At 49.0% G+C, this 11,701-nt stretch overlaps 3 protein-coding genes across 3 annotated transcripts; 2 read left to right on the forward strand and 1 right to left on the reverse strand.

Moving 5' to 3' along the window:
- Nucleotides 1-1,387: 1,387 nt before the first annotated feature.
- On the reverse strand, nt 1,388-2,233 carry HD556DRAFT_1305696 (uncharacterized protein; the record flags this gene model as incomplete). Its single annotated transcript, XM_041299818.1, has 7 exons — nt 1,388-1,415; nt 1,468-1,528; nt 1,583-1,638; nt 1,786-1,871; nt 1,900-2,010; nt 2,058-2,129; nt 2,177-2,233. 7 exons carry the CDS (start codon nt 2,231-2,233, stop codon nt 1,388-1,390), a joined length of 471 nt encoding a protein of 156 aa, XP_041163362.1.
- Nucleotides 2,234-3,997: 1,764 nt separating this feature from the next.
- Nucleotides 3,998-5,106, forward strand: HD556DRAFT_1459795 (uncharacterized protein; the record flags this gene model as incomplete). The annotated part of the gene is made up of 5 exons (XM_041308218.1): nt 3,998-4,032; nt 4,142-4,244; nt 4,305-4,321; nt 4,376-4,709; nt 4,776-5,106. The coding sequence occupies 5 exons, from the start codon at nt 3,998-4,000 to the stop codon at nt 4,953-4,955; spliced, it is 669 nt and encodes a 222-aa protein (XP_041163363.1). The 3' UTR covers nt 4,956-5,106.
- Nucleotides 5,107-6,918: 1,812 nt separating this feature from the next.
- HD556DRAFT_153931 (uncharacterized protein) lies at nt 6,919-11,249 on the forward strand. Its single transcript, XM_041309711.1, has 8 exons — nt 6,919-8,143; nt 8,193-8,669; nt 8,858-9,563; nt 9,618-9,910; nt 9,970-10,065; nt 10,121-10,450; nt 10,509-10,581; nt 10,654-11,249. The coding sequence occupies exons 1-8, from the start codon at nt 7,272-7,274 to the stop codon at nt 11,131-11,133; spliced, it is 3,327 nt and encodes a 1,108-aa protein (XP_041163364.1). The 5' UTR covers nt 6,919-7,271; the 3' UTR covers nt 11,134-11,249.
- Nucleotides 11,250-11,701: the final 452 nt, after the last annotated feature.

The following is an 11,701-nucleotide window of genomic DNA, read 5'->3' on the forward strand; positions in this document are numbered from 1 at the left end:
CTTCTCACAGGCGGTAATGATTCTGATCCTACCATACGTGAATGGGATACAACAACATGGAAGCAGGTCAGGGATCCCTGGACGGGCCACACTAACCAAATCAATGCCATTGCCATTCATCCTGTTGGCACCCTCGCCACCTCTGCATCTACTGACCAACACATCCATCTCTGGCGGCTCTCAGATCGATAAACCATTGCCATCTTGAAGCACTCATTCGACGCGATATGTGTCACTTTCTCCATGGATGGCAACCACATCCTCAGCGGAGGCGATGATAAGATGATCTCAGAGTGGGCAGTACCTCAAGGTACTCATGCAAAGGCATGTTTCCGTCCCTGACTCACATACCACAATTCGAGCATGCTTCTTGCAGACTATCGCCATCACAACAGCCCGTGATGCATACATAGATGGAGACTCATTTACTGACGAAAAACTACCCACACAAGATATTACCGCCAAACTTCTTACGCCCATCGCTCGAAGGCATGTTTCTGTCTTCAAATAATATATATAACAGTTTGAGCATGTTTCATGCAGATCCTAGCCATCACGGCCGCCCGTATTGCATGTGTAAATGGAGACTTATCTACCGCCGAAGAACTACTCACCCAAGATATCAACACCAATCCGAATAACCATACTTCCTATGCTCATCGCTCATTCGTTATGGCGTGAAAACACGACTGAGACCATGCCCTTTGGGATGCAATGAATGTGAGATTTGCTGACCCGTCTCCGTTCCCTTATGAATGGCTAAGTCAATGGTGACACAGTCCATTAACATTGAGCCCTCGTTGACAGGCTATATCTCCAAGGGTATTGCCCTCTGCGGAAAAGGCCTCGTCCCAGATGCAAGAGCAGCATTTGACGTTGCATCGATGTACACGGACCAAGACTCACGAATCCTCCATTTTCTCCCCTATTGACCTTATAGACTCTCTGATCATCATTCCAAACCCGCTGCCAGAACCTCTAACTCACTCCACCACTCTCGTATCCCCTGCTCTGCATAGTCTCGATATCAACCCACCAGCACACACGCTACATCGACAAGAGGAGTAACACCGAGCTTCAAGAATCGGTCAACTCCATGTTCGTCTGGTATCACCATTCAGCGCTCACCATTGTATACCTATCCGATGTACCTCCTTTATCCCATCCCGGCGCATTGGCGAGGAGTGTCTGGAACCAGCGAGGATGGGCCTTTCAAGAGTTCATTGCTCCAAAAGTTGTATTATTCTATCAGAATGATTGGTCATTATATCTGGACGATCACTCTTCCAACCACAAAGAGTCCCCTGCAATCATGAAGGAGTTGCAGGATGCGACTGGAATAGATGCACGGGCTCTGATCTCCTTCCGTCCAGGCTCGACAGAGACTTCAATGGGCATCATCTCGTGTCACCACACTGCAAGAAGACATCGCGTACTCATTATTTGGGATCTTCGGTGTCCACCTACCTGTAATCTACAGCGAACCCTTGGCACAAGGCGACTGTCTCTGCTAATGGGCTGAATAAGCCTGCCCGACACTACCAGCAGGCCAATCTATGAGGGTGACATTCGTCAGGCGAACCTGACTTGAATTTATCAACGCCACGCCTGTCCGCTGAAAAAACTTCGTGAAGGTATCTAGTACATCATATATCATGCATCTATCCAGTGTATGCAGTCACTCAATCCCACTCTCTACCTCCTGAATCTTTACGATCCTCTTCGTATGTACATTCTGAAACTCGTCAGTCGATTTGGATTTTTTTTAGTTTTAAAATGGCTTACTTATAGGCACTAACGGGCAGCACCTCCAAGTCCCAGTATATACTCAAGTTCAGCCATCTCCATTTCGAACATGCGGCACTCTCTCGCTACCCACAGTATCATCATCGCCCGTACCTCGTCTGACCAGACTGGATGCGGGGGGTAGGGAGGGAACGGCAACTCCGGTTGATAGACGCGTTGATGCACATGGCGTCGCGCGACAGCCCAGGTAATGTACATAATTGCCTTTCAAAACTTCAGTGTTGTAACTAACGAACGATTGCATCACTTACCAGCTGGGTTCTTGTCAACATGAACACCACCTCCCGAGGCCTTGGAGTGTGTCGAAGAAGACGCTGAGGTATCTACTGATGATCAGCGAGTAGCCGATATCAGAGAATGATTAACGTACCTCGTAATGTTGATTTTCGAGCTCTCCATTCGCATTGGCGTAGTTATCATTATTCATGCTGGTATTGTATAGATTTGTAGATACAAAATCGAATCGACAGTGAACACAAAAGTCATCGAGTTATCGTCGAAGAGAATGTCCCGATTTGGACAACGATCTATTTATAATGGTATCCGGCATTCGCCGGAAGAGTATATGTATACTCGAACAAGTCAGTGGCTCCAGGGGCTCTATACTACTAACGGCTGTATAGTACGCTCGCAGGAGCGCTCTTTACTAGTTCGAGTCCCGCTAAGTACCTTATCGTGCTTATGATTCATATTCATGCAGACTCATTCACTTTTAATAATGACGAGGTTGTTTGTTTGTATCACGTGAAACCCTCAATTAAAATTCCGTTCAACTTGAAAGTGGTGAGTTCCTGCTTTCCTGGATAAATATTGATATTGGAAACTGTTTGGCTCGGCATCGTATTCATATATATAAGGCCTTGAATAGCCCCGAAAGAATCTCAACAACGAAAAATAAGAAAAATGCTGACACAAATACACTATCAATCCCTAATAGCTGTGAAGTCGCAAAGTCACAATCTTGTCGCATGCTTCCATATTAACATATATTTGATTACTGATGCTAAAGCCACTGTCCATGAAATAGGCTTACATAGCATTTAGTGATGGCCAGGTCCAGTCCTGAACCATGGTTCGAACCCGAACCGTTTCGAACCTGACCAAAGTCCGGTTCAAAGTTCAGGCAATAGGGGGAACCGAACCGTCGGTCCAGTCCACGGTTCGAGGACTTGCAGAATTCTCGAACCTGGTTCGAACAGGTCTGAACAGGTTCGAACCGATTGTCAAGTAATAAGGGATGGTACAAAAATTTCGATCTCCAGACTTACATGGGCCAGGCGCAGTGCAGAGTGCATATTATGTAACACGGCTGTGCTCATCGTCGATGATGATGACAAGAAAATCAGCAATTTTCGAACACTGTCCTGCTCACCCCAATCGTATACCACCACAACGCCGGCGGCAACTGCGAAACGGCAAGTCAATGTTGGATCCAGACCTCTTGATGGGACAAACCTGTCAAATAGCTGACAAAAATATCCAAATCAATATACCTCTAGGTCAACCTCACCTACTCCCTACATAGTGGACGCGGACCTGACTGGGCACTGACATCAGCACTAGAACATGTCATTTGCAGTGAATAGATGATGCTAAGTAGACCACGCACCTTAATAGACATTTCAAACAAATACTTGCCCGAATTCCTTGACTTGAACAAGCAGATGTTAGGAAGCTCGCGGGGGTTGAAGATTTACTCAATGCTCGTAGCAGTACAAGACCTAGTATAGCAATGCAAAAACAATCGGGCTGATTATTCAGAGCAAGTTTTCGAGGCGCTGTCGAGAGTCGAATGGACATAGCAATAGTGGCCGAGAACGCGAGCCAAATGGCCCTAAACATGCATGAGTTATATGAAACATCGAGTCGAGACAGAAATCAACTTACATACGAGACTATCAGGGACGGAATGTTTGTACTTAAGATATGTATATGAAGTTTGACATTTTTTGGGTCCGGTTCTCGGTTCAAACCCTTGCTGAACCGGAACCGGACCATTATTGGACCGAACCGATGGTCCGGTCCACAGTTCTGCTTACTGAGAGAACTGAACCGATGGTCCGGTCCACGGTTCTCTGAATTTCCTAGAGAACCGGACCGAACCGGACCTGTCCATCACTAATAGCATTTTAATTTGACGCATAAGAGTGAGAAATGAGAATGTTTAACAGCCGGGACACAACTGCGCTACATGTACTTGCTAGCCATGATTAGGGAACTGCACGGGTACGGGTAACCCGCGGTGGGTCGCGGGTACGGGTACTGCCGGGTACGGGTACGGGTCAGGATTTTGTGACCCGCGCAAATACCCGTACCCGTGATGTACCCGTCACAGTCGCAGTGTAGCCATTCTACGCTTGGGTGCATTCACAGCGCGCGCACGCGGCGCATGTAGAGTCGACTCTAGATGGGGAGTTGGTGGTATTAGGGCTGCAAAGGTGCGTGTTTTCATCACACTAACTGATAATTTTTAGTAACTTTATTGTCAAGTCCCACAGCTGAATTCTATTGTCATGTGAGTTGTCCTTTATCATTCTTTCTTGTCTTTACTCCTTGCTCGTTTTCTCAGACCTCCGCTGCACCCTCTCATACATTGCGCACACCCTCTCGTATCCCGTGCACCCTCTTGTACATCTGGCACACCCTCTCGCACCTCTCAGACCTCCACCCTCTCATACATCGCGCGCACCCTCTTGTACATCCTGCGCACCTCTCTCATGGCTCCAATCCACCCTCTCGTGCATCCAGTGCATGCTCTCATGAGTCCGAGTCCGTCGATCCTCGTTCGAGCAAAAGCCATGCTGATCCGAGTCGTTGCCCACCGTTCGCAGTTGGTCAGTCCGTTGATCCTCATTCGGGAAAGAGCCATGCTGATCCGAGTCATTGCCCACCATTCGCAGACTGTGAGTCCGTCGATCCTCGTTCGAGCAAGAGCCATGTTGATCCATGTCGTCACCCACCGTTCGCAGTTCGCCACGTTCCCAACGCGATGGATGCCATGCGCGAACGCCCAGCGTGCGCCAGCAAATTTGCCCGTGCCTCCACTCCTTGTGCCATCCACATATGTTCGAGTCACGTCAGCATTCGCTGACGTGTGCTGGACATATGTGCTAAGCACTGGTGGTGATACCTATGGTACCCGCGGGTAAACCCTGCACGGGTGCGGGTACGGGTCTGAGCTTGTTGTACCCGCCGAAAACCCGTACCCGTCAGAGCGGGTACGGGTTTTTGCCAGGTGCGGGTGCGGGTCAGGTCCCCGACACCCCAGGGTATACCCGTGCGGATCCCTAGCCATGATGGTGCAACATCACCACATATTCACAAGTGCCCATAGTAATATATGTTTTACTTCTGATGCTAATCCCACTTTCCATGATAAACCCATAAATAGCCTTGTAATTCAAACATTAAATGAGAAATATGGAAAATTTTGACCATATGGACACGGTTACACCATAATACCTTGCTGGCTGTTATGTTAATGTATCACACCATTGTCATGAATGCCTCAGAGTAACCTAAATTTGTAGGCATACATACCTACATACCAAGACGTCAAATTTATTGATGTATAAATTGTCATATTTGGCAGGAGCAAAATTATGTATCTATATAATTCTCATGGTTACAATATCGAGGACTCTTGAATTCACTGATGAGGGTCTCACCACATTTCTCGAAACGTTACGTCTTGAAACTAGTCCTCCTCCTAATAGTCGAATATTGAATTAAACGGCAAAGAATGTCGATCACGTAGATTTTGGTGGGGAAATGGACCACTTTGAACACAAGTGGTTCCAGGAGCTGTCTTCAAGGCCAGCCTGAGAGGTACGATCCTACGATCACCACCAAGTCAGACGCTAATGCCTCATGCAGCCGTGCATCAATCTGCTCTCATTAATCTATCACCCTGACAGCTTTGTGAGGGTGAATTCACGGTAGGTTTCGGAGAAGCCTTCGGCAGAGTAAGTGGTCACTGCCATTGCCTGATGCGGCGCGTTCTCACTTCATCTGTGTTTTAGTTTCGTCGTTTCTGACGCATGCACGCAACACTTGCTACATATGGTATTCTCTCGGCAGAGACTATTTGTGCATAATATAAGTTCGTGTCGTCTCAGTCCTGTCGATGATTTATTTTTGTGATGCTGATATACTAACTATATGCGTGTCTAGTAGTAGCTACCTTATACAGATGCCAATCAAGAACCTCATTGGTGGGTGCAGCTCATTCAGCGCATTGACTGATCATCTCGGGATAATTATCACGTAAATCCCTCGCATCATCGCCTCTAAGAAGTTCGCTAATTTGTGTGGATTACAAATTTGCACTCAGCTAACAAGTCATCTCTCATGAATAGCATCATCATGTGCCATGTATGCTTTCTCACGTACAGTGCATTTGTGACTTCTGGCTGGTTGCATGAAGCGAGCCTCTCGGGAGTCACGACGACAGATGTGGTGAGTAATCTGCACCGATATCTGCCATTCCCGTCCATTTAACTGCACTACTACAGAGCGACTGAGTGAGCGGTGACATATCAAGTGGTAAGGATTATGGGTGAACGATCAGGTTCATCAGCGAGGTACTTGTCCTCTTCAGCATCTATCAGTTTACCAGCGATACAAATTGTGACCGAAATTTGGACACTCAGCACTCCATGGGAGGTCCTCGCACTGTGTCTTGCAGTCCGGGTTGTCTTTCAACACTTCCATGAAGTCAACTTGGTGATCTATCGGGGGTCTTCGCGGTGTTACTGAAACTTGGCACTTTGAGCTCGGTGATCAGATTTTCCGCTGAACTTCTAAACTTCTGCACGACGTATGTTTGCAACCGCTTCATCAACGTCTCCATTTCACTATCCCGATAATTTTAACTCATCTTCTGCAGGAGACATCATGTCGACCTTTCTTCACTCATGCAGATATTTGTACACCTTGTCCCTTTCGTTCGCTATGAGTACAATTATTGTGCAGGAACGCGTACGCGTATCAACCGGTAGTGACGCATGATCTTTGTGATGTCGAGCAGAATCAAATTTGAAGTTTCCTCTAGCGTTTCGGTTAGATTTAGCAACAATGAATGGGCCTGCAAAAGTACTTTGTCTAGCGACGAGGGTTAACGCAAAACGAACGAAACAAATGGGAAAGGGAGTGAAAGTTGGGCATTGACTGGTCACCGGCAACCAAGTGTAGCCGTAACGGATATATTAATTTTCCCACAAACAGCAGATTCTACCGTGAATATCGATATCAATCATAGTAACAGCCGAGTCACTTGACCTTGAACATACCACCACGCAGATATCAGAAATAGCGTAGAGTCACCGGAAAAGCATAGTCATTTTTACTCAGTGCCCAGTGACTCGCCTGGGCCGGAGCCGGAAAGGCTGACTCAGCAATATATATTTCGCCTCCAGCACCCATAGAGCCAGCAGCTTATACTAGCTTATACCAGTCCCCTTCGCATGGAAACGTCCTCACCTGGAACTACAATCCAACATCAAGTTGAAAACCAAGTACCCGCTTTAGCGAATCCAACCTCAAACTCGAACAGAAACCGTCGTGGCAATCGTCCCAGAAGTCACATTCCTTCAGCGAATGCAGCTAGTTCGATTGTCGTAGTTGCTCCGGAGACAGATGGTACAGGCAGCAGGAAGCCTCGCCGAAACTTTGATCAGGACCGATCTCATGATCACGGGCAGGGAAGCTCAAATTGGCGTAGACCACCTGGCGCTTCCCAGACCACAACTGGCTCTAACTCTGTTGCAAGTGAAACAGGTGATGGAAATGCACGGTCAAGGAAGAATCGCCCTCCCAGACGTCCCCAGGGGGCCACCACTGTGAATGAACCCAACGTCACTGATTCTCAACCCCAACCGCAGTCGAAGCGTCCATCCCGGCGTTCCAAATTCAATCCGTCACTTTCTGAACCGATACCATTAACTGGTGACTCAAAACCTGAAGTTGAAGCCCATCTCTCACAGAAAGCTTCTTTGCTGCTCAAGAAAGCCAAACCTCCAAGACCCAAGGCACCTCTCGCCGATGACCTCACTTCGACCCTTACTCATGCCCTCAGCACCCATCCTTATCCTGACTGCCCAATTTGCTTCAACCCCATTCGTCCAGAACAGCCCACCTGGTCCTGCTCTTCTTCAGATCACTCCGAAAACCTCCAATGCTGTTGGACTACATTTCACCTGAAGTGCATTCGGGCTTGGGCTTCCAAAAGCGTCAAGGATCTTCAAGATGCATGGCGTGCCCGTGGCGAGGAACGTACCGGCGAATGGAGATGTCCCGGTTGTCAAGCCAAACGTGAATCTGTACCATCCAGCTATCGGCAAGTGCTACTTACCTATCTGTATCGTGTACTTACATCTTACCATCAGGTGCTTTTGTCATCGCATCACAGATCCATCCCCTACTCGCCTTGTCACCCCACATAGCTGTGCACTTCCCTGCTCCCGCGTACGTATTTCTGCTTGTGGCCACGGCTGTCCTCTTCCCTGCCACCCTGGTCCCTGTCCACCGTGCGCCGTTACCGTCCGGAAGGGCTGTTGGTGTGGACGCCAAGTCTCAACGGTCCGTTGCTCTTCCCTGGCGTCTCCAAATGCCACTACTGGCGTTTCCTGTGGCGTCATTTGTAGTAAACCCTTGTTGTGTGGGAATCCTCAGCATACATGTGCTCAGGTTTGCCACCCCGGTGAGTGCAAGCCATGTGTCGTGGCTGAAATCGTCGCGTGTTATTGTGGGAAAGAGGAGAAAGAAGTGCCGTGTGGCGACAGGAAAAAGTGGGCTGTTGTATGCGCTGTTGAGGGAGAGCTTGGTTGGGAGGGCCGCTATGAATGCGATGGCGTGTGTGGCAGGCAAGTATTAATTCACCTTCATCTTGCTTATTCCCTGCGGCGCGTATTTGATGGAGGCTCGCGCATGATGCAGCACATATATCCATATTCTCTTTTTACTCCAACGTATCTCCTGCAACTGATAAAGGATATCCTACCTTATTCTAAAATCATTGTGACGCACATGTATGCTGACGTCCCTTTCACAGGCCTTTTGCATGCGGAGTACACGCCTGCGAGAAAGGATGTCATCCCCCGTCGTTCACACCTCCAAGATGCCCGCTTGATCCATCCATCATGCAAACCTGCGCCTGCAGCAGGTTCGCTCTCCCTACTGTCGAACAACACGATCGCTATATCCACGAACTGGAATCAATAACCACTCCCAAATACGACGCCAGTGGCAAAGACATTGCGTATTTCCTCGGACCCCGCACATCTTGTACTGTTCCTGTGCCTACATGCAAGCAACAGTGCATCAAAACCTTACCCGACTGCTCGCACCAATGTGGGGTAAGCTGTCATACTGGTCCCTGCCCACCATGCACCGAGCTCATAGAGCGCACCTGTCGATGCGGAGCAACGAAAGTGATGATCAAGTGCGGCGAAGTCATCGAAACCAGTGAAGGTAACGAAGCCGGTGATGTTCTTTGCGATCGTGCATGCATCGCCCTACGCATATGCGGACGCCACCAATGCAATCGCATTTGCTGCCCTCTCGCGTCTCTTGCTGCTGCGCAAAAAGGAAAGGGCAAGAAACGCGCAGGATTGTTGGACGAGCTTGGTGCTGAAGAAGGCGGGCTGCACGAGTGTGACCTCCCGTGTGGGAAGATGTTGAGCTGTGGGAATCACCGGTGCGAGCGAAAGGACCACCGAGGCGCGTGTGGGGTGTGTCTGCAGAGTGTTTATGAAGATGTAAGTTGTCTTTTCTATTGATTATCGTTATGTTTGGGCCTGACGTTCGAATAGCTTATATGCCCGTGTGGCCGGACGGCTTTGGAGCCTCCAATTCCATGCGGTACGACGATGACTTGCAGTTATCCGTGCGCAAGGCCTTCACCTCCATGTGGCCATTCGCGCGTCCCTCATGCGTGTCATGAGGGCGTCATCATCGCTGGTGCGGATCCAAGCGAACCAGTGGAAGCATCTCCTTGCCCACCGTGTCCTTTCCTCACCAGCAAACAGTGTGCATGCGGAAAGAAGATGGTGGATAATGTCAGATGTGCGCAGGAGCGTGTGAGTTGTGGTACGGTATGCGGAAAGTGAGTTTTGTGTTTGTCTGACAGTGATCGTATCGATTAACTTTACTGTTGCTTCACAGATTGCTATCATGCGGTTTCCATCATTGCGAACGCCTGTGCCACGCAGACGACTGTGGAACGTGTGCCGCTGTATGCGGCAAGTCTCGCAAATCATGGTAAGTTCTTCCATTCTCCTCACTTCAACTGATATAAATTTCTCCTTTAATCTAGCTTGCCAGCACAACACCCATGCACCCAGCCATGCCACGCCCCAGCAGCATGCCCTGAAACCGAGGCCTGTCTCGCACTCGTCACTCTCACCTGTCCCTGCGGCCTCCTCCGCTCCTCTATCCCATGCTCCCAAGGAAATTCAACCACCCAGCTCAAATGCACTGGTGAATGCGCGATCAAGAAACGCAATGCGCGACTTGCAGACGCTCTTGGCATCAGTCCCGAGAAGCGCGAGGGTTTACAGGTCAAGGTCACTTACAATGATGACCTAGTGACTTTCACGAAAGCGAACAGTAAGTTTGTGGGGCTAGTGGAGAAGACGTTTGCAGAGTGAGTGACGGTATCTCTCATGAATCTGATGCACGTTCTCACTCTAGCTCTGTTCTAGTTTCATCACTTCTGACAAACGCACGCAAGTCCTGCCGCACATGCCTCCTGAACGACGTAAAATCGTGCATGACGTGAGTTCCTTTTATTTCTTCCAGTTTTTGAAACATTGTTTTTTGTGATGCTGATATATCAACTGCGCCCAGCTCGCATCTGTCTACCGCATGGATACACAGATGATTGATCAAGAACCTCACCGAAGCGTACAGCTTATCCGGCGCGTTGACACGCGCATCCCGACGCCACTCCTATCTGCGTCGCTCCCATCACCAATGCCATCACCTGCAGTCCTAGGCAAACTCGCTGATTTACGAGCTCCGAAGCCTATATCGAGCGTGACGAGCGGAAGTGGAGTATGGGCCAAACCCCAACCAAAGGTCGCAGAAGCAGGCGGGAGGTGGACAGCAGTTGTCACACGCCCTGGGTCTGGATCTGGGAGTTCTTCGCCTGCGCCTGGTGCGTCCTCGAGCTCGGGAGGGACTCAAGTTGGTACTGCTACTTTGAATTTGAAACCGAGTGGTGGAGCGTGGGTGTCGTCTTCTGTGCAGCGCGCGAGGGAGGCAGCTAGTCTGGAGATAGGTGGAGAGGAAGAGGCGATACCGGATGATTGGGAGGATGATGTGTAGAGCCAGTTAGTTGGCTTGACTGGCGGTGATCATGATGGGAGACATTTATAGATAGATTTAACTGTGATAAAGCGGACATGAGGCTTGGATAGCCGTCAATCGGAGGTATGTTTCGAGATTATACATGGGGGGTTTTTTAATTCCAATTTTTGTCCTATCAATTGAGAGAGGACAATTCGACCTAGTCTAAGGCCGGCCCCCGGTGCCCTGATTGCATCTCTGAATTCGCAAATGCCCTGGTGTGGGACGTGCCCCACCAGTCAATACATGGGTTTGATCTGGCGAAGTAGGGAGATGAGGCCGAGGCCTCATGCACATTCCCCATGGGATTCACAATTTCACGTGTTTATTTCAAAACGTACAGTACTATATGATGTTAAATTACAGCGCTGCACAACACCAGAACTAAACTCCCTAGGGTGATGTGTACATACTGTGGGACTTGGAGAGTTCAAGGATCTCGCATGACCTGAAGGCGAATTTCTTGTCATGGGCATGCGACCAACGGTTCAGCTATTACAGATACAAGTTTCAGATAATCACATGCGCTAGAATCTATCGGGGTGAT

The sequence above is a fragment of the Suillus plorans genome, assembly GCF_016647745.1.
Source record: "Suillus plorans strain S12 chromosome Unknown HD556scaffold_12, whole genome shotgun sequence".
NCBI classification, from domain to species: domain Eukaryota; kingdom Fungi; phylum Basidiomycota; class Agaricomycetes; order Boletales; family Suillaceae; genus Suillus; species Suillus plorans.

Coding starts and splice junctions, on each gene's coding strand:
- HD556DRAFT_153931 (XM_041309711.1), top strand. CDS start 7,272: ATGGAAACGTCCTCACCTGGAACTACAATCCAACATCAAGTTGAAAAC. Junction 8,144..8,192: donor TCTGTACCATCCAGCTATCG/GCAAGTGCTACT, acceptor TCTTACCATCAG/GTGCTTTTGTCATCGCATCA. Junction 8,670..8,857: donor TGCGATGGCGTGTGTGGCAG/GCAAGTATTAAT, acceptor TCCCTTTCACAG/GCCTTTTGCATGCGGAGTAC.